At 38.2% G+C, this 20874-nt stretch overlaps 1 protein-coding gene across 4 annotated transcripts in view; it reads right to left on the minus strand.

The window, feature by feature from the left end:
* Positions 1 to 1262: 1262 nt before the first annotated feature.
* NT5DC1 (5'-nucleotidase domain containing 1) overlaps positions 1263 to 20874 on the minus strand; it is a 140583-nt gene continuing 120971 nt past the window's right edge. For 3 of the 4 annotated variants that reach the window (XM_058566416.1, XM_058566414.1, XM_058566413.1), the window contains 4 exons: positions 13989 to 14107; positions 13252 to 13404; positions 8239 to 8407; positions 1263 to 2367 (listed from right to left, as the gene is read on the minus strand). In XM_058566416.1, coding sequence (XP_058422399.1) covers positions 2252 to 2367; positions 8239 to 8407; positions 13252 to 13404; positions 13989 to 14107 — 557 coding nt within the window. In that variant the 3' untranslated portion in view covers positions 1263 to 2251. Of the gene's footprint in view, positions 2368 to 6460; positions 6541 to 8238; positions 8408 to 13251; positions 13405 to 13988; positions 14108 to 20874 lie in introns of those variants that run through there. The other variant, XM_058566415.1, reaches the window with a different exon arrangement.

Below are 20874 nucleotides of genomic sequence, written 5' to 3' on the forward strand. Positions count from 1 at the left end.
TTAGAAACAATGAAATAAAAAATTTAAAAGTCTAATGATGGTCCAACAAAAAAACAACATTCATTAGAAGCAGTGACCGACTCCGCTAGGAAGGCGAAAGGAAACTTGGAAATAAACTCTAACCTTTTTTGACAAGGTGGAAAAAACTGAGGTCAGATCAGGTGGTGACTTGTTCAGATTCCTTAGGTAGGTACTGCTAAAAGTAGGACTAGAACTTCTGACTTGAATTTTTTTTCACTCTTCAGTGGCCAAAAAAGTGCAATTAACTTCTTATTTCGGGGTTCTCATTTCTCGTATTAACAATAGCAGTTTATAAGCACTTAAAGATGTATTATTATTTGTCATTGACAAAATAAACATGCATAAGGAAAAATAGCTTTATTTTTAAAAGAACTCAAATGTCTATTGAAAGTATACATGAGAAAGCATCTTTCATTTAGCTCTAAGCTTGACTGTGTATGCTTATCATATTCCAATGAGATTTTGGAAATCAATTTCAAATACATTACCACATACTTATTAGTAGATAGCAAACAAAGCTACTGACTTTGAGGAAAAAATTTCAGTAACTGTTTACCTACCCTGAGATACCTATCCTCACAATATCTTTGAGGTTATTTAGGGGCCAGCCTGGTGGCGTAGTGGTTAAGTGCGTGCGCTCCGCTGCTGGCGGCCCGGGGTTCGGATCCCGGGCGCGCACCGATGCACCGCTTGTCAGGCCATGGTGTGGCTGCGTCCCATATAAAGTGGAGGAAGATAGGCACAGATGTTAGCCCAGGGCCAGTCTTCCTCAGCAAAAAAGAGGAGGATTGGCATGGATGTTAGCTCAGGGCTGATCTTCCTCACAAAAAAAAAAATTTAACAAAATATTTATCTTTCCATTGCATGCATCACCATGCTAAGTTCTCTGCTACAATCCAAGTAAAATAATGACAGTGACCACTGTGCTTTCTGATACTGTCCATGATGGACAGAGTGAAATCACAGCATAAAGAGTAGCCAGAAATTTATATCATAAACATTATGTGGCTCCAAACACCTTGCAACAAATAGCTACTAATATGACTATACATATGTGCTATACATAGCACACAGAACACAAGAATCCCAGATTGTAATATAACTAGAAAACCTCTTAAAGCAGTTTTTCTCAGCCTTTTTTTTTTCATTATCACCCCCTCTCCCAAGGAGAAAAATTAAATTTAACTCAAATTCAATTAATAAATTTAACTTTAAATTACATTTCTCCCTAATGAGAGAAATTAATACTAAGGAATAAGATTTTATTGGGTATGTTTGAGCTTTGGAAGGCCACAATCCATTGCATTATCTAAGATTTTTTTCACCCTAAGAACCAATTTTTGCCCCATTGAGAATAGATGCGTTATAGTGAATGAAAATGAATGAAACAGCCTTTAACATTATCAGGGGGGGAAAAACCCTAATGGGTAACGCTGGAGGTTGAAATAGTTGGCTTCTCGTATCATCTCTGTCCCATACTGGCTGTGTGGTCTTAGAAGAAATCACGTCTCTATTTCCTCGTTTTGGAAACACAAGAATAGCATAAATAACGGGATAGCTTGGAAAAATTGTTTAATGTCACTGGACCCAGTGTTCTTGCCTATAAATTGAAGGAATAGGTGTAGATCAGTTGTTCTCAATTCTGGCTGCATTTTCCTGGGGCATATAAAAGATGTCAATGCTCATCTATATCTCCAGACCAGTTAAACCAATTTCTGGAGGTTATGGTCTAGCCAGTGGTTCTCTAACTTTAGTGTGAATCACACTAATATTAAACACAGATTGCTTGGGTCCCATTCCCAGAGTTTCTGATTCTGTAGGTCTGGGCTGGGGTCTGCATTTCAATCAAGTTTTCAGGTGATGGCTATGGTAGTGGTTTGGGGACCAAACTTTGAGAACCACTGTCTAGGCATATGTGTAAATGTGTGTGTGTATGTATATAAGTATATCTCCCCAGACGAATTCTAATCTCAGAACTATTGGTATAGAAGATATGAATAAGGTTCTTTTTAGTTCTGAGATACTCCGATTTTAATATTATGAGAGTTGTTGGGCATCAAGATGATCAATATGGAAAGGAGACCTATGGAAAAACATATCAACTTTTTGGTCAATTTTCATTAAGAATTTGTTCCTATAAAGCATTTTACAGTATTTTTTGAAAATTAACATTTTTACAGTACATTTGCTGCATATATAGTTCTTCACTGCATTTTTCAGTAAAGATAATTTATTTGGTTGTCTGTGTCTCATTATTTGATAAGACCAATGGAGGGTGTGGATAGTAGCCAGCCGTTTTTGAACTGTTTGAAGAGAACCTGGTAAATTTGTAGTCCAGGGGTAATTCTGGAAAAAAAAAAAAAAAGATTTGATTATTCTGCAAATCTCAAAAGGTCTTTCATAAGAATAAACAAATCAAAATTTGATAGTCATTGATAATAAAACATTTTTTAGAGTTTTGTAATTTTAATATTTCTTTTGTCACCTGGATAGGTTGCACCTAGGATGAAGAGTGTAGATGTCTTTCCCTATAAAGTTTACCATCATTATTTAAGTCAAATTACATTTAGAGCTATTACAAATCCTCTTCAGAGCTCTAACTAGTGAGTTTAATTTCAATACTCTTTGCCCAAAAGTTAACACACAAAATAGGAATGCTCATCTGATTATTTTTTAATTAAAAAATCTCTCAGACCCTACTGAGAGGATCATGTAACTGGTAAATGAGAATTAATAATCTTCACAGCCCTTACTAATAAGAGTGCTACTAAGAATAATCTTTGAATGCTTAGCTGAGTAAGGATTCTACTATGCACGATGTGGTAACTTTCTCCGTATGATAAGCGTTACACACACACACACACACGCCCCGACAAGGGGAATCGGGAGAGAGAACATAAAATACATACTTTACTGATGGTAGCACATTGTGACATCTTCATGTAAGTGTCTCAACAGCTAGCCTTCAAATATTTTCTTCCAAAATTTCTTCAAGGAAACATTACCAGAAATATTATAACTGAAACATTATTTCACAAATTTCACAAGTAAAATGTCATTTGGTAGTACTGAGTATTCTGAAAATGACACTTTACATTAAACGCCAGTGAGAATCATCAAGACCCAAGCAGTTAATCCTTATGAGGAGAAAACTGGTGCTAGAGATTGGGAAGAAGGAATACTGTCTTTCTGATGCCACAGAAAGCTAACATTTTTGTAAACAGGAAAACATCCAGTATTAGTGAATTTCATTGGTCTTCACTGCTCAGCTGGAGTGTATTTTGAGCTGTGCCTTAAAAAGGCATTGGAGAGTAACCTGAGTTTCTAAAATTATATATCTGAAGTCCTGGATTTCTGATAAGCCACCAAAATGATACAGGCTAAGAGTTAAGCCAGCCACCTCTTTCTCTGACTTTCCTTCCTAAAGCAAATGTTTAGGTCTCTGTGTAGCTATTATTTTAGGGTTCAAAATAATTACAGTATCAAAATGCTTATAAACCAACCACTATTGTAATGTACATGGCTAATAAGTGCAAACTTATCCATAAAAATGGCTTCTATGCATTTAAATTTCAATGAGATAACCAAGTTTAACAGAATACCCAAGAATAAAGAAACATTCAATGAAAACAAAAAGGTTTTAAGACACAAAGGGAGACTATCATGTTTGTTTTTCACCTCCTATCTCACTTAAAACAAAAATTTTATTCTCTCTCCCAGGTAGCAGAAAAGGTCTACTACTGTTACGAAATCTGGGTATGGAATAGCCAAACTGAGATTAGATGACTGTTCTGTTAAAACACGGATCTCCAGACTGGGGATTCTGCAAGAGGGAAACATTTTCATCTCTGTTACAGAAAAGTCATTGTTGGGTGCTGACTATATATTTGGAAGAAAAGAAAAAGGTAATCAAAGAACCAAATTCTTATTTACCACAACAATGTGCTATTAAACTCTATGTACTAAATACATTATAACATCAACCATATTATCTAACAATTAAATGAAGTGAACCAAAATGAAAAAATATTCTTAAACACCAGGCTCAATGTAAAATAATATAACACAGACAGAAACAGAACAACTCTTGGGACTTTTTGTTTGTTTTTAAGATATTAGCAGGATAACATTTATATAAAGATTCTATCTTCAGTATGTCTAAAGCCATGGCCATCAGACCACTTTTCTTCCAGCTGTTTTTCTTACTTGGAGGTAAATTATACAGTAGTATCCAACTTTACTGAATATGTTACTGAAATCATCAATTTAAAGTTCTGTGTGAGATATAACTTCTTTATGAGAATGTGATTGTAGCGTTAATGAGTGCTAACTTAGCAAGAGACTAACACTTTGCTTTTGAGGAATTGTCTTGGACATCAAAATCAACAACTGAATATGACATACCCACTCTCTCTCACTGTTTCCCCACAAAGAAATTGGTACTTGTTTAGCTTTGTTTGACTACTGGTAAGTCCTACTTAATATCTTCTCTTGAGAAAAGTTAGAAGACAAAGGACCTACCAAGTTCTCTTCCAGGGTGCTGTGGAAGAAAGCTTTTTGAAAATGAAAATGGGAGATGCACTCATGTTATTATTGCTTCTTAAGGAGAGTTGATCACCCCAGAAGATACAGAGGGGGTTATTTTCCTATTCTTTGGAGAAACATTCGAATCCTGGAATAATGGAGATTCACTTTTCTTTGACTTTCTTACTATTTCACAACCATATCCCACTGAACAGTTTTTATCCAGGTACATTAGAATAATTCAGTGACTTCCATTATCACACTACCCTACTCTCTCACTATAAATTTGAATCGCTATGAAAGAAAGGAAGAGTCAAATATAAATAATGAAAATATTAGTTTAATTATGGGCTGGGCCCTCCCTTCAAGTTACAAGATCCATTTCTTTAAACAGGAAAATAGTTTGTAAAAGGAAGAAATATATTTAGGTTATCTTTCTTTGATTTTGTGTGTGTAAGCATGAACAAAATGAAAAATCATTCTTTTGAAACCAATGAGAATGAGACATGATTGCAATGAGTAGGATATACTGACAGATTAGTATACTGCCATAGAGGATGGACCTTTTGGAAGGTCATACATATCTTAGGGTCGTCGTCATCACCATCATCATCATCATCATCATCATCATCCTATCAATAATTCGGATAAATATCTTGCTTTACTTTCTCTCACATCCATCCTGTGAGGGAGGAAATGCAGCCTGGCATTATCCTCAGTTTAAGGAAGAAGACTCTGAGGTTCAAAAAACTTAAGTAGACCACCACTCTTAAATTGCAGCGGAGACAACTAGAAAAGCTGAATAAAATATAACATCAGAGTCAAGTCACTGGTGAGCTGAAGAGGCCACTAAGGCCTGAGGACACACAATTCCTGGCAAGGAATAACAAAGAAGTGAGGCAACATTCTGCCACAGTTTTTTCCTTTAAGCACCTGAATTCTGGCTGAGGGTGAGGGCAGTTACTAGCAGCAGAACAACCAGTAGTAGAGCTTATGGCATTCTCGAAAGGCTGCAGACACAAAAATTGAGGGGCTACGAATCTGCTGTAAAGGAAGAGGTGGAGAACTGGACTCTGCTGATTTTCTCTTCAAGCCCTTTGCCAAATTCTGAAGAGAACTTCAGGAAAGTAGGAGGCATACTTTCCTGAAGCATACACCTCTGTAAAGCAGAGTGGATTTTTCAGCAGTTTCTTGGTACTGAGAAAACAGGGAGGGATTAAGTTCTGACCTGAGACAGGAGAAGGGCCCTGGTGAATATGTCAGACTTTCTTTTATAAATTTCTGAAAACAACTTATTATTATGAAGTGATTCTCTTTCATATTAATAATGGATTTTTTCCTTAATGTCTACTTTCTTTCACGTTAATATAGATAACTCTAACTTTCTTCTGGTTAGTTAGCATGGTATTATCTCTTTCCATCTTTCGATATTCAAACTTTCTGTGTCCTTGTGTTTCAGATGTGTCTCTTATGAACCGCTCATAGTTAAGTTTTGTTATTTCATTCAAGCTTTTAATTAGAGTATTTAGCCACCTATATTTAATGTAATTTCTCAGGTTTAAATCTATCGCCTTACTAAATGCTCTCTTTTTGTCCTGTATATTCTTAATATTCTCTTTTCTCCCCATTTTTGTTTTCTTTTGGATTTTAAAATTATTTGACATAATTAGCTCGGTATGTGTATCATTACTATTCTTTTGGTGGGTATCTTAGAGATTGTAACATGCATTTTTGACTTATTAATATCTAACATACTCTTATCCTTTACCATATAATACAAAGATGTTAGAACACTTGAACTCCAGCTGTCCCCCTTCGGGATTTATATGCCATTGGTGTCATGTTTTAAAATTCTTTCTTTCTTTAAACCCTATAGGATTTGTTTTTATTGTTTCCAACAGCAAATATTCATTTTAATATATTCACATATCTATCTTTCATTGCTGTGTAGTCCTTCTTGCATCTCCAGTCTTCCAACAGGGATCATTCTTTGGCCTGAAGAACAATACCCTTTAATATTTTCCTCAGTGCAGGTCTTCTGGGGATACATTTCCTCTATTTTTGTCTGTCTAAAACTATTTTTTTTTTACTCTTTAATGATATCTTTACTGGGTATAGAATTCCATCAAGATTGACAGCCATTTTCTTTCAGCAATTTAAAGATGATATTCTACTGTCTTTTGGCTTCTTTTGTTTCTGGGAAAAGTCAGATATCAGTCTAAATCTTACTCCTCTGAAATCAATCTGTCTTTATTCTCTGGCTGCTGTTAACATTTCTTAATTATCTTTGGTTTTTAGCAGTTAACTTTGGATTTCTATTTATTGTGTTTTAGTTCTTTGGGCTTCTTAAATCTTTGGCTAATTTTCTTTCATCATTTTTGGAAAGTTTGTAGCTATTGCTTTTGGCTTATTCTCTCATCTCCTAGGATTCCAATTATAGGAATCTTATTCCTTCTCAATGTATCTCCTATTTCTCTTAGTCCTGCTTCTGTATCTTCTGTGCGTTTTTCTTTTCATACTTCGTTCTGGATATTTTCTTTTGGCCTATTTTCCAGTGCACTAATTCACTTTTCAACTGTGTCTAATCTGCTGTAAAACTGATCCATTAAGTTCTTAATTTTAATTTTTTTTTTTTTTTTAAAGATTTTATTTATTCATTTTTTTCCCCCCAAAGCTACCCCAGTAGATAGTTGTATGTCATAGGTTCACATCCCTCCAGTTGCTGTACGTGGGACTCGGCCTCGGGTTGGTCGGAGAAGTGGTGCCCTGGGGCGCGCCCGGGATCCGAACCCGGGCCGCCAGCATCAAAGCGCGTGCACTCAACCGCTAAGCCACGGAGCCGGCCCTTAATTTTAATTTTTTAATATTTCAATTTTAGAATTTCCATTATTTTTGTAGTTTTTATGTCTCTACCAAATTTCTCATTACTTTCTTTTCTGTACTTGACCACAGTAAACTTGGTTTTTTCTGCTAGTGTAGTCTCGTATCCTTGTGGGCTGGCTATTTTTCATTATGTGCTGAACCTTACATTAATTGTTTTTAGAAATAATTTGAGTCCTAGAATGATATCTTCCTCAAAAGAGAATATTCACTAGTTTCTATCAGGTGCCTTGGGGCACTACCAATCTAGACTCTTCTCAATCCACTTTTAGGGATTCAGCCAATTTAAAGTTGAGCTTCAGTCTCTGTGAATACCTACTTCCAATTCATCCTTACTCTCAGGTAAACTCCTTTGGGGTCTCAACACAGATTAAGAGAGTCCAGCAGGCCCACTCCACCTTGGGCAGGCCCTACCCTCCACTTTTTATCCCTGTAGGATCATGAAGCTACTGAAAGTTCCACTCACTTTCTTTGGTGCCCTCTCTTGAATTAGCAAACATGCAGGGGGAAAAGCAGCCCCCAAAGTCAGGATCACTCTACTTAGCCTCCTTAGCATCTTGTCCAGGTAATTTTTCTCTACCTTTATCTTATGACTCCAAGCAGACTTAAAAAAAAAAAATTTGTCTAACATTTGTAGTTGGCTCCAGTAGACAGGCAGGTCCTAATTACTTAGGTTGCCATATCTAGATGTTTCCCAAGTAAAATCAATAAATGTCATGGGAAGATTTTCTTCTTTTAAAGGAAAGAATTCTAGTATGTAAGGTCATTACTGTCCAGTATCAGGTAAACCTTTGTAAGTATCTTCCCCCTTACCTGCTATTGTTTCAATACTTGGAATGGCAATAGTGCTGTAAGTACTGATTCTCTTACAAGTCCATGTGTAAACCAAGGAGTCTTCTGTATTTTCCAGTCCGGAAATTGAATCAATTAAAAAAGAGCCCCATTTCTTAGATAATGTATTTAAAGGCTTTGCCTTTGGTCCCTGAAACAAGAGAATAGAATGATGAAAACTTTATTAATTAGTGTTCAATCTCATTCTAAGTTTTTTCCCCCACTAAGTAAATCAAAATAGGAAAACTCTGTAGGAATTTCAGTTGTTTTACCTTTAACCAGACATTTTACTACATAAAAGTAAAATGAAGCTTAGCAGTCCTCTAAACTATCCTCCCTGGCTTTGTTTGGGAACACCTTCTCAACCTTTGGGATCTGGCCTGGATGCCAGGGTTTTCCTCCCACAGTCAGGTTGGATTAGGTCTTCTCCTCCATTCTCCCACACGCTGAGTTTATCCCTAATATACTACACTTCTCACACTATCTTGCAATAATCATACTGTTTACTTTCACCCTTGTCAGATGATGAACTACATAAGGTTAGGAACTTTCTTACGTATTACTGTATCTCTAAAGCTTAGTGCCTAGGACAGAGCAGGCACATAAAAGTTGCAGACTAAATAAAAGACTCATTTAAAAATACTTCTTGGTGTTTTATGGATATAGCATAAAATTAAGAATTGAAAAAAACCCTATCACATCCATATAATCTGGATTATAAAATCGGTCATCCTTTTCTGATGAAAATTTCATTTGGAACAGCACAGAATGCCAAATATGCCTCTAGATTCATGATTCTTTGTGTTGGAACTCATTATCTGAAGCAAGATGAGAATATATGTTTTCAGATGATGGTGTCTGGAAATCACTCAGCAAGAACCTACTTGGATTTCACCAAAGATATTTAAGAGCAGTAAGGAATATGAATATCTATGCTTCTGTGTGTACATTTCAGGTGTACTTAAATATCATTTCTCTAAGTTTAAAGAGCAATTTGTAGGGTAAATTTATTTAGTTCATTATCTTTTCCAAAATAATGAGTCTGAGAAGAAATGACTCACATCACACATACTATATGTAGATAATGGTTCTACAAACATTGAATGGTAGAATCTAGGCTGCTCCCTCTTCCCATGAAAAGAGGAAAATAGACCTATCCGCCCTTTCTGGTTCAATGTAATATGGTTGCTGCTATGGTCGAAGTGTTTGTGTCCCCCCAAAATTCATATGTTGAAATCCTAACTCTCAAGGTGATAGTATTAGGAAGTGAAGCCTTTGGGAGGTGCTTCGGTCATGAGGGTGGAGCCCTCATGAGTGGGATTAGTGCCCTTATAAAAGAGACCCCAGAGAGCCAGCATCCCCCATCTGTGGGTATAGGGAGAAAATGCTGGTCTATGAGGAAGCGGGTCCTCACCAGACACTAAATTGGCCGGCACCATGATCTTGGATTTACCAGCCTCCAGAACTGTGAGAAATAAATGTTTGTTGTTTAAAGCCACCCTGTATATGGTATTTTTGTTATAGCAGCCCAAATGGACTAAGACAGATGCCAATCTCTGTTCATTCTGATATTGAGAATTTTAATGATTCATTTTCTCAAATATAAAATATATATATATACACACACACACACACACACACATATCAGTAATCAAAAGAATCATGCCATTTCTTGAATACATCAAGAAGCACTCACATTTTGGTTAGGGCTCTATATCTCACAGATATGATCCTTTAATCGTAAGTATTCTCACCAAGTTTCTATCCTCTCTTCTACTCTTTCTCTCTTATCTCTCTGCCTCAGATATCTATGTCCCAATTTTCCTCAGTAGTCCTAACCTATCTCCCAAATCCCAGTTTGATCTCATCCTCCAAATATTTCAAAGAAATAGGATTCAACATTAATTCAATCATATCTCTCTCCTCACAAAACCAACTCATTCTCTTGACTGTCATATTTATATGACTAAAAACCATCATTTCCAGTTTCCAGTTGAAAACCAGCTATGTTTTGAGTCCCAACCCCCACCACCAGCACTAGGCTTATCAGCTATGCCTCCAGCACATCTGCCTACATATTCCATTTCTTCCTCACTCTGTCCACTTGTTCATGTTTGTATTACCTTTAGTACAGGCTGCTGAAACAGCCTCCCGCAGCGTCTCTTCCCATCAATCCTGAAATGATCTGGTTAATTTGGTTGGTAATTATACTTTTAAAAGTTCACTTAAGCTGAATAAAGTAACTAGAAATATGGAATTAAATCCTTTTGCATTTTTTTGTGTGTGTGTGAGGAAGATCACCCCTGAGCTAACATCCATGCCAATCCTCCTCTTTTTGCTGAGGAAGACTGGCCCTGAGCTAACATCTACTGCCAATCCTCCTCCTTTTTTTCCCCTTTTTCTTCCCAAGGCCCCAGTAGATAGTTGTATGTCATAGTTGCACATCCTTCTAGTTGCTGTATGTGGGACGCCGCCTCAGCATGGCCGGAGAAGTGGTGCGTCGGTGCGCGCCCAGCATCTGACCCCAGGCCACCAGCAGTGGAGCGTGTGCACCTAACTGCTAAGCCATGGGGCCGGCCCCCCTTTTGCATTTTTGTACTTACTCACCAAAAGACTGCACATCATATATGTTCTGTATATACATGTTCTGCTTGACATGTGGTTGGAAAAACTAAACAACATTTTTCTTAAAAATCACAAAATAAACAGAAGAACCCTCACGTGGTGCTTTCTGTTTAGCTCTCTTTATGGACTGTTTCCCTCCTGCTGTAGCAACTGAGGATGTTTGTGTTCTTGTTTCCTCCACAGGGAAGCAAGAAAGAATCTGAATTCTCACGATGTGACAGCAGCAGTGTACTGTGCAGAGGAATGGACCCGACCTTAAAGATGAAAACAGTCTGACTTTTAGAAGTTGTGGTTCTAGGTTTGTGTCAGAAGATAATTTCTGAAAAAAATACACAATTGTTTCATCTGCCTTTAAATACAAGCAGAAATATGCATGATAGAGGATTTTCCATAAAGCATATAAAACAATTAAGTTGTCTTGAAACATCTCTACGGATGGGCCCATCAATACAAACACAGCCTCAAAAACAAACTACGGAAGCATGACGGCATTCATCTGACCACGATAATTTTGGAGTCAAGTAGTATGAGGATACTCAGGCTTTTTCAACATAATCTTTTGGGCCACGGCTGGGAATCTTACCGCAAAACACTTGCCCCAGACCCCAACAGCCCAGGGGAATCCATCCTCCACAACTCAACTTTTCCTGGACCCTCAATAGTATGAGAGATGGACTTAGAGTTTAGGGCTAAAGTTGGAACCTTCTGAGGCCTTTATTCTAATCCTGTCACTTGGCCAAACACTCCCGTTCCTTGCTTCCTGGTCCATATTCAGTGGAGCAGGGGTGAGGAGGGGAGGTGGAGTTCAATGGGAAAGGAACATTATTTATTTCAATTTTATTTTAGGAAATAAAATCTTAAAGCTGTTGACTCACCATTTCCTAAGAGGCAATTATTAACTCTGTTCATGATGTATTTGTAATTAATTAACAAGAGAAAAGGGGTCTGTGGGAGAAGGATGGGGCTGCTGTTTAAGTAATGATGCAGGAAATTTGCCCACTGATTCTTCGTTTTCTTATCACTGTACCTGCATTCTCAAATCATTTTAAAAAACCGAATCTTCGTGAAAACCTTCTCCAAGGTCACTCAAGTTAGAAGGCCCACCTTCTGGAAGGTTGTTTTAAAATTCTTCTTAACTCAAATAGTCCAAAGAACTTTAATGTCACATTAAGACTAAATGCTACTCAATGGAAACTTCATAGAAAACTGACTCTTTTGTTGTGTCTGCTTATAGTTATTTTTTTTTAAAGAGACTATTTTTTAGAACAGTTTTAGGTTTATAGATAAATAGAGCAGACAGTACAGAGAGTTCTCATAAATACGTCCCCCTCCTGACCCGCCCCCAACACTGTCCGTCTCTCTTATTATTAACATCTTGCATTAATTAGCATACTACATTTGTTACAACTGATTAACTGATATTGATACATTATTATTAATGAAAGTCCATAGTTTACATTAAGGTTCACTCTTTATGTTGTACAGTTCTATCGGTTTTGACAAATGCAAAATGTCATGTATCCACCATTACAGTATCATACAGAATAGTTTTACCACCATAAAAAGCCCCCATGCTCCATTTATTCATCTCCCTCCCCCTGAGCCCCTGGAATCCACTGGTCTTTTACTATCTCTATAGCTTTGCCTTTTCCAGAATGTCATATAATTGGAATCATACAGTATGTAGCATTTTCAGATTGGCTTCTTTCACTTAGTAATATGCACTTAAGGTTACTCCATGTCTTTTTGTGGCTTGATAGCTCATTTCTTTTTCCCGTTATTTTTTGATTTGATATTTGTTTTTTGACTTGAGTTTTCCATTCTTTATAGATTGTTCCACTAGAATGAATTTAGAAAAATGCATTTTATTTTCTGATCTTTTTTCTTTTATGGTTCTTTTTGCATTTATACACTATTTTCCCTTATAGGTTTATGATGTATTTTACCTTTCTCTCTCAAGTCTTCACCTAAGTTCATTCTGGGCAGCTCAGGAGTAAGTCTAAATAAAGGAGCTACCAATTTAGGTAAGGTAGACCCATGAAGAGAGAGTACAAGGGCTTTCATGGCCAAGTAAAAGAGACAGAGTACGACTGTGGTGAGTCAGGATCTGGCCGCCTAAGCATCAGCCGAAAACATCCATGGTGCCAGAGCAAAAGGAAGAAAGCAGAAGGCAGAGAAGACACACACATGGTCAACAGTGTTATCTTGGCACTGTTTAAAAATTATCAACAAGATCAACTGTAGAGCTGCTATGGCATAAGGATCACAATGAGTGCCAACAGCATCACTCTTGGCACAAACAAGCACTTTCTAAGATCAGTCAAACATAAAAGGTTTTTCTTTCAAGGAAAGAGCTGAAGGGAACCTTACCTCATATTTTCCTTTCTTCTCTAGAGGCTCTGATTCCTCAGGCTTCCCATCTCTGTCCCCTCTGAGCTCTTCCAGGATGAGGACTGTCTCCCAGTTACTATAATGTCGGGCTGGGAAAATATCTGAATGCATGCTGTCACCAAAATAAACCACCTGTAAGTCAGACAACCAATTGTTTGAGACATGAGAATTGTGAGAGAGAGTGGTGTTCATTTTACGGAAAGCAGAAGAAAACTCCTCAAGAGGTATCAGAGTGAGACAAATAAAAGTTGCATAAACATCTTAAACTTCCTTGAATAACTTCACAGGTGATCACTGACTAGCCCCATTTGATTCACAGGGCACCAGGTGTGTTTTAAGAAGTTATATAACACATTTGCGGCTCGAAGGCAGAAGGTAAGCGATTTCATTCCATTTTCTGAAGAAGTGAATGACTCCTTCTTCAGACTGTTATCAGGATATCATTCCTCAGGTATCTCACACACTGATTTGGTGTATTCCCTAGATCTGTGGCCTCCTGCTTGGAATCTTTGCTCTTCTCTGTTACAGATAAAGACTCGGTCTACATCAACAAAGACAAGATTTATTTAAGCAGAAGAGGTAAGAGAAGAGATTGGTAGACAGGCAGAGGCAGAGGATCCTCTCATAGATAACTAAGCTGAATGTATTTAGAACCATGGTTTCAGTTTACAGTGGTTTATGTCTGCCAGTTGGCATCTGCCTCAATCAGAAAATACCTTGGGTTCAGCTTTGCCAGTCATTTTCTTCAGAAGTTCATTAAGGTGGACAGCGTTCCCTTGGGAGTACCAGCCAGGCTTATCCAGAGATGGCAGTGCCTCCTGCTCCTCGTCATTCTCTGAAAATACAGTTTGACAATCACATACTTTTTAACCAAGTGAGAGCACCCAGTTGGGCAGACCACACTCAGGTATGGCTGCAGGACATGTACAAGAAGGAAGCACGTGGGGACGGGACCTAGCATTCAGTGAGCACCTATGTATTACAAGCACTTCATGGAGAAATATATATATATATATATATAAATATAAATATATATAAATATATATTACTATATATTTTAATTAAATTTAATATAATTTAATTAAATTAAAATATATAGTAATATATATTTATAATTATATTAATATATATTATATATAAATTTATATATAATTTATATTTATATATATATATATTTTTTTAAGAATTTATTTTTTTAGAGTTTTAGGTTCGCAGCAAAATTGAGAGGAAGATACAGAGATTTCTCGTATACCCCCTGCCTCCACATAGGCAGTCTCCCCCATTATTATGATAATGATGTGCCAGTGTAGGCTCATCAATTGTATCAAAGATACTACTCTGGTTGAGGATGTTGATAATGAAGAGGTATATATTGTTTAATCCTCACAATAACCCTCTTAATTGGGGAAAATAAGACTCAGGGAAGTTATTTTGCCCAAGGTCTCAAATCTGGTAAGTGATTTATTTAGTGATTAGATAGAAGTCTGCTTGACATCATGCCCCTGCTTTGCAAAATGGTTCATTAAACAAACCTCATAATGGAAGCCAATAGGTCCTATCTTTTTGGAATTGAGGGTAGAGGAGATCGATTTTTATCAGTAGTCTACTAAACCCAGGCTGTGTAGCATATGTTTTATATATTTTACTCTATATAACCCTCACAATCTGATTTAGGGTCCATAGCTACAGCTGTTGCTATTGATTGCTACTGTTTTGTTCTTCGGCTCTACCCTCATTTTCCTGCCCTGCTCAGTTTCTGACTAATGAGGAAACTGAAGCTCAGAGAGCTTTACATAGCTTGCTTAAGTTCCACTAGCGATTAGGGGGCATTGGCACGACCCTGAGAGTGAGCACCACCTCATAAACTTTGCACCCTAGGTGTCACAATTGCTTTATCCTAGTCCTGGCCCTAGAGGGTAGTAAAAGGAGTTTCTGATGCCAAAGCCGATGTTGTGGGCTATTCCAAGCTGTCCTCCCCCAGCACAGTGCCCGCCCGCCCCTGTTAAAGCAGGGCCGGTGAAAGGAGGTAAACTGTCTCTGTCACTCTGCATCTTGCCAGCTGGTATGTGCCTTGTAGACATATATGCCCACCAGCAAGATGAAAAGGAATATTAAGTAAGGTTTTGTGAAAAAGACAATATACTAGCAGAAGCACTGGTTTAGGTACACGCACACCCATGTTTACTGCAGCATTATTCACAATAGCCAAGATACAGAAACAACCTAAATGCCCATCAATGGATGAATAAAGAAGATGTGCGTAAATATATATACACACACAATGGAATATTATTTAGCCATGAGAAAGGAGCACATCTTGTACTTGTGACAACTTGAGCACATTATGCTAAGTGAGATAAGTCAGACAGAGACAGACAAGTACTGTATGGTGTCACTGATATGTGGAATCTAAAAAAGCCAAACTCGTAAAAACAGTAAAATGGTAGTTACCAGGGGACGGGGGGATGGAAGGATAAGATGATGTTGTTTAAGGGTACAAACTCGCAACAAGTAGTAAAGAAACCCTGGAGATCTAATGCACAGGATAACGAATGTAGACAGCAACAGTGTACTACAGCCACCATACCTGCTAGGAGCCTAAAATTTAATCCTTCCAACAAAGAAAGGATAATTATGTAATGTGAGGGAGGTGCTAAATATGGCTACAATGGCAATCATATTACAATATATAAATGTATCAAATTAACACGTTGTACACCTTAAATTTACACAATGTTGTATGTCAAATATATTCAATAAACAAATAAATATATGGCACTATTAGTATATTTAACTAAAACCTAATTTCTCCTAAAGAAACTATCTGTAAAAGTTACAGGCAACCACCCTAAACCTCTGCTGTAACATAAACTACCTTAAATACAGCACTGGAGAATTTAAGATTTACAAATTAAATGTTGGTCACTGTAACTAAAATGAAATGTAATTTATTAATCCTAATAATAACAAGACAAAAATGAATCCAACACATCACGATAATATGAGGTGACTTTTCTGCATAACCTCAGATATCTTGAACAAGGAATTCTAAAAACAGACTTACAGATAATTAAAGCCACATCATAGCAACTGGCAGATTATTGTCAAGAAATATTTATGCCTATTTTGCTGCCATTCCAGCAGCTACTTCTTAATTCTTCTGCATTATCTGACTGCACAGAAAAAAAATAGGTAAGAAAGTCTCCAAAAAATAGGTCACAAACCAACCACGTATTAGCCTAACGTTAAAAGCCTCTAGGAAGATTCCGCACCTTCCTGGAGAAATACAGTGAAAAGTGATTACTTCTTATGTCTGTCTGTCTGTGGGTCTTTATTTATTTAGCACAGAATGTCTTGCTATGTAAATAACGTGGGTTGTACGGCAAATGGAAAATGAATGACTTACAGAAATATTTTTGAAGCAGATTTACATTTGATATGCAGATGCCCACTGTGCAAGAACATACTTGTTCTGATGACCTGCAGACTGCCCCCAAAAGGCACTGAAGGCAGTTAGGAAGCAACTGCGGGCTGGATAAAAACTGGAGGAGCCATCGATTGAAGTCAAAAGTAAATCAAACAAAAATTCTTTTGGAAACTGTAATTTGCTTGTGGATACAGCTGTTTTCACAATAACAAAGGAAATCTTTTTTATTTTCTTACTGTAAGAGCACGTGGATCAGAAAAGTAAAAAAAAAAAACAAAGCAGTAAAATTTTAGTCAGTATGACAGTGACAACACTAATATGGGGAAGTGGTACAGTCAAGGCTACGGCTGACAGCCTTGAACAAAGATACGAGAAACTTGCCACAGGAGCAGACCTTGCGAGAAGAGTTTTGTGCGCCTGTGTCTGACTGCCGACCTCAGCCCCGAGCTGCCTGAATGCGCTCACGTGGCAGCTCACAGCTGCCTCTCCCAACTCCCAAAGCGTCTGGTGTTACTATCGTATCATCAGTGTTTTAAAACATGTATTTATGTGATTTTTTTTTTAATCAGTCATACATCACATATTTTTAAAAGTCTCATTTTTGAACTCTCTCTGCTATGTCCTCACCTCTTCTACAAAGAGTAACCACTCTTTTACACATATAAAAGCAAATATATATTCTTTTCCTCCACTTCAAAAAATACATTTATTGAGGTATAATTGACATACAATAAACTGCATATATTTAAAGCATCCAGGGGCCGGCCCCGTGGCTTAGCGGTTAAGTGTGCGCGCTCCGCTACTGGCGGCCCGGGTTCATATCCCGGGCGCACACCTATGCACCGCTGCTCCGGCCATGCTGAGGCTGTGTCCCACATACAGCAACTAGAAGGATGTGGAACTATGACATACAACTATCTACTGGGGCTTTGGGGGAAAAAAAATAAAATAAAATAAAGCATCCAATTTGATGAATTTTGGCATATGTATATACCTGTTATGGAACGAATTGTGTTCCCCTCAAATTCACATGTTGAAGCCTTAACATGTACCTCAGAATGTGACTATATTTGGAGACAGGGCCTTTAATGAGGTGATTAATTTAAAATGGGGTTCTTAGGGTGGGTGGTAATCCAGTATGACTGGTGTCCTCATAAGAAGAGGAGATTAGGACACAGGTGATTAGGGACTTAGGACACAGAGGAAAGACCATGTGAAGAGACAGGGAGGAGACAGCCATCTACAAGCCAAGAGAGGCCTCAGTAGAAACCAATCCTGCTGACATCTTGGTCTCAGACTTCCAGCCTCCAGAACTGTGAGAAAATATATTTCTGTTGTTTAAGCCACCCAGTCTGTTGTATTTTGTTACGGCAGCCCTGGCAAACTAATATAATACCTATGACCCCCCCTCTCTTTTAAATGCAAATATTAGCATACTCTGCACACTGTTCTGCAACTTGTTGCATTTTTTTTAAACTTTATTTTACAGATAACACATTGTGATCTGCATAATTTTTTTCATAGATGCATGTTCCATGATTTACTTAATAGTCCTCTATTGACAGACATGTGGAATACTGCCAATCTTTTATTGTTACAGGGAAAGAGTTACAAACATGAGAGAATCTGCACAGCCTAGTGGGATTAAACAGAATCTGAGCTGGAAACACAACTCATTTTCTTTCTTTTCTTCCTTCACTCTTTACTTCTATAATATTTCACAGACCGTTTTAGGTACGAGGGATATAGCAGTGAACTAGGTGCCCCAAGTCCCTGCCCAAAGGACACCTATATTCCAGTAGCAATCTCTGACTTGTCAGAGGTTTACTAAACAATCATTTATGATTAAAAATGTATTTATAACTCTTTTGATTTCTAGGACTACTTCCTATATTTTGTGAACTTGAATGAAGTTCATTTCCTTTCAGAATAACAATCTTCAATTAAAGACATTGAGACATTCTCTTGGGGTGACTAAGATCTGTCATCGGTGGTCTTCTGACCAGTAGCATCTGCTTCATCAGAATGTTTGTTTAGAAACGCAGAATCTAAGGCTTCCCCCAGCCCTACTGAATCAGTCTCCATTTTAACATGACCCCTAGGTGATGTGAGCGTAAAGTCTGAGAAACACTGATGCAGAGAGAACAGCAGGAACAAAAACCTGATAGAAAAATAAAAGGCATTCGTTTCAGCAAAGATAGAGCAATGGGCACCTGTAAGGAGCAGACAGAGTGAGGATGAAAAGGTAATTGAGCGAGCAGATTTGGAATTAGCCTTAGGATGCTATATGGAGTGGGGAGCCAATGCACTTCTGTGTGTATGGGATTAAACACATGATGTGCCTAACAGTAATGAGCAGTATAAAATAAATGGAAAATTTTAAAGCAAGTGACGAATAGAAATTTGTGTTAATGAAAAGTATTTGAGGGCAGTGGGCAAGAGATGGAGGGAAGGTATAAAGTGAGAGCAGAGGGCGGAGTTAGAAGCCTCACAGTGAAGACAGTGATGAAGGCCTCCTGTGAAGGCTGAGGAGGACAGAGAAGAGACACTTCCAAGGAGGATTTAAATAAAGCTTGATGCACAGCATACTGGATGTGAAAGGGTGAAGATAACAGAAGCTTCTAACTGGGGGAATTCAGTGGATGTAGAAGTAATGAAGATAAGCCATATAGGGTGACCAGCATGTTTGGGTGTGTTTGGTTTCTACGTGGAAGGAGAATATCAAGTTTGATTTCAGAATACTGAGTGGAGGTTGGTGTGCAGGAAGAAATGCAGTAGGAGGCTCTGGAAAAGAGATCTCAGCTAGGGAAAGATGTGGGAGCCAGTGTATTGCTGACAGCTGAGGTCAAGCGACCAAAGATAGCTATTTGGGCCATGATTCCCAAATTGGGAGTGGGAGGAGGGGTAGTTGGCAGCACAGCAGTGAAAAAGACAGACATAATCCCCCTCCCCAGTGAATTTACAATCCTGCAAGGCAGCCGGGTCCCTCCCCACCAGACCCCCCAAGCCTTAGCCCTGGGGAGGAGCCGGAACACGCAGTGCGCGTGATGGGGAACAGGGGGATACAGATTTTGCCTAGAAGAGGCTGCTCACCCCTAAACAGTCCTTAAGCATTGGCAAAGTCTAGCAGGAGGAGCTCAGCCCCAGGGGCTCTGGCACCACCCTCCCCTTCTCATCTCCATGACAACTGCTGACCTCAGGGCTGTGTGACTGCGCTAAGGAAACACTGAGCTGGGGCTCGCCAGCAAGCTCCTCTGCCTTAATTTTACTTCAGACTTTGACCTTTTGGAGCAGTGATTTGATTTACATGACACTGGAGGTTATAACTGCGGACTGACAGGACTTGCGTTGTACAATAACATTAACTGCCACACGGAGGACAGTTTGCAGGTTCCAAGGCTGAGAGATCAGGTATCAAGTACTGTAATAACGCAGACATGATGTGATAGTGCACCAATTCATACAGGGGAGGATAAAGGCAGTGCAGGAATGTGGTAGGTGACAAACCAGGATAAGTTAGACGTGATGGGGACAGAGGAACTGAGGACGACTGATTTTCTTAGCTTGGGCAAGATCTGTAGTTGGAAACGTTATAATGGAATCGCGGAATATGGGAAGAGGAGCATGCTAAGATGGGGGGAGGAAATTAAGGAGTTGTTATAGGCACATCAAGTTTCATGAGATGATAGGGCTATGGGGTGTGAAGAATTTAGAAGACAGAAATAGACTTCTGCAAGTCAGGGAAAAGTGAAGCTGAGAGATAAGGAAGTGGGAGTCAGTGTATAGGTGATAGTTAAAACATCAGAGTGATAGAGACCTGAAGGCAGCAGGAGAAGACAAGAGGCCAACACAAAACTGGAGAACATCAACATTTAAAGAGAAAGGTGAAAGGAAAGCAGCAGTGGAAACTGAGACAAAGCAGTTAGAGATAGGCGAAGAATCCGAATTAGCAGCAAAATAAACACTATAACAGAAGATAATGAATAGAGATTTATTAATATGAGCAGTATGATCTTCTTACTAATAATAGTTCTGGCAATCTTTCTGCCCTCTAAATGGAAATACACTATTTTGTGTTAACTCCAAAAACTGTAGGATTCACTATATCTTCCACTGAAAATTTTAAATCAGAGGCCCAGAAAACCAAACCTGGAAAAAACTTTAGAGATCTTCTA

This window comes from Diceros bicornis, chromosome 23 (assembly GCF_020826845.1).
Source record: "Diceros bicornis minor isolate mBicDic1 chromosome 23, mDicBic1.mat.cur, whole genome shotgun sequence".
Lineage (NCBI taxonomy): Eukaryota > Metazoa > Chordata > Mammalia > Perissodactyla > Rhinocerotidae > Diceros > Diceros bicornis.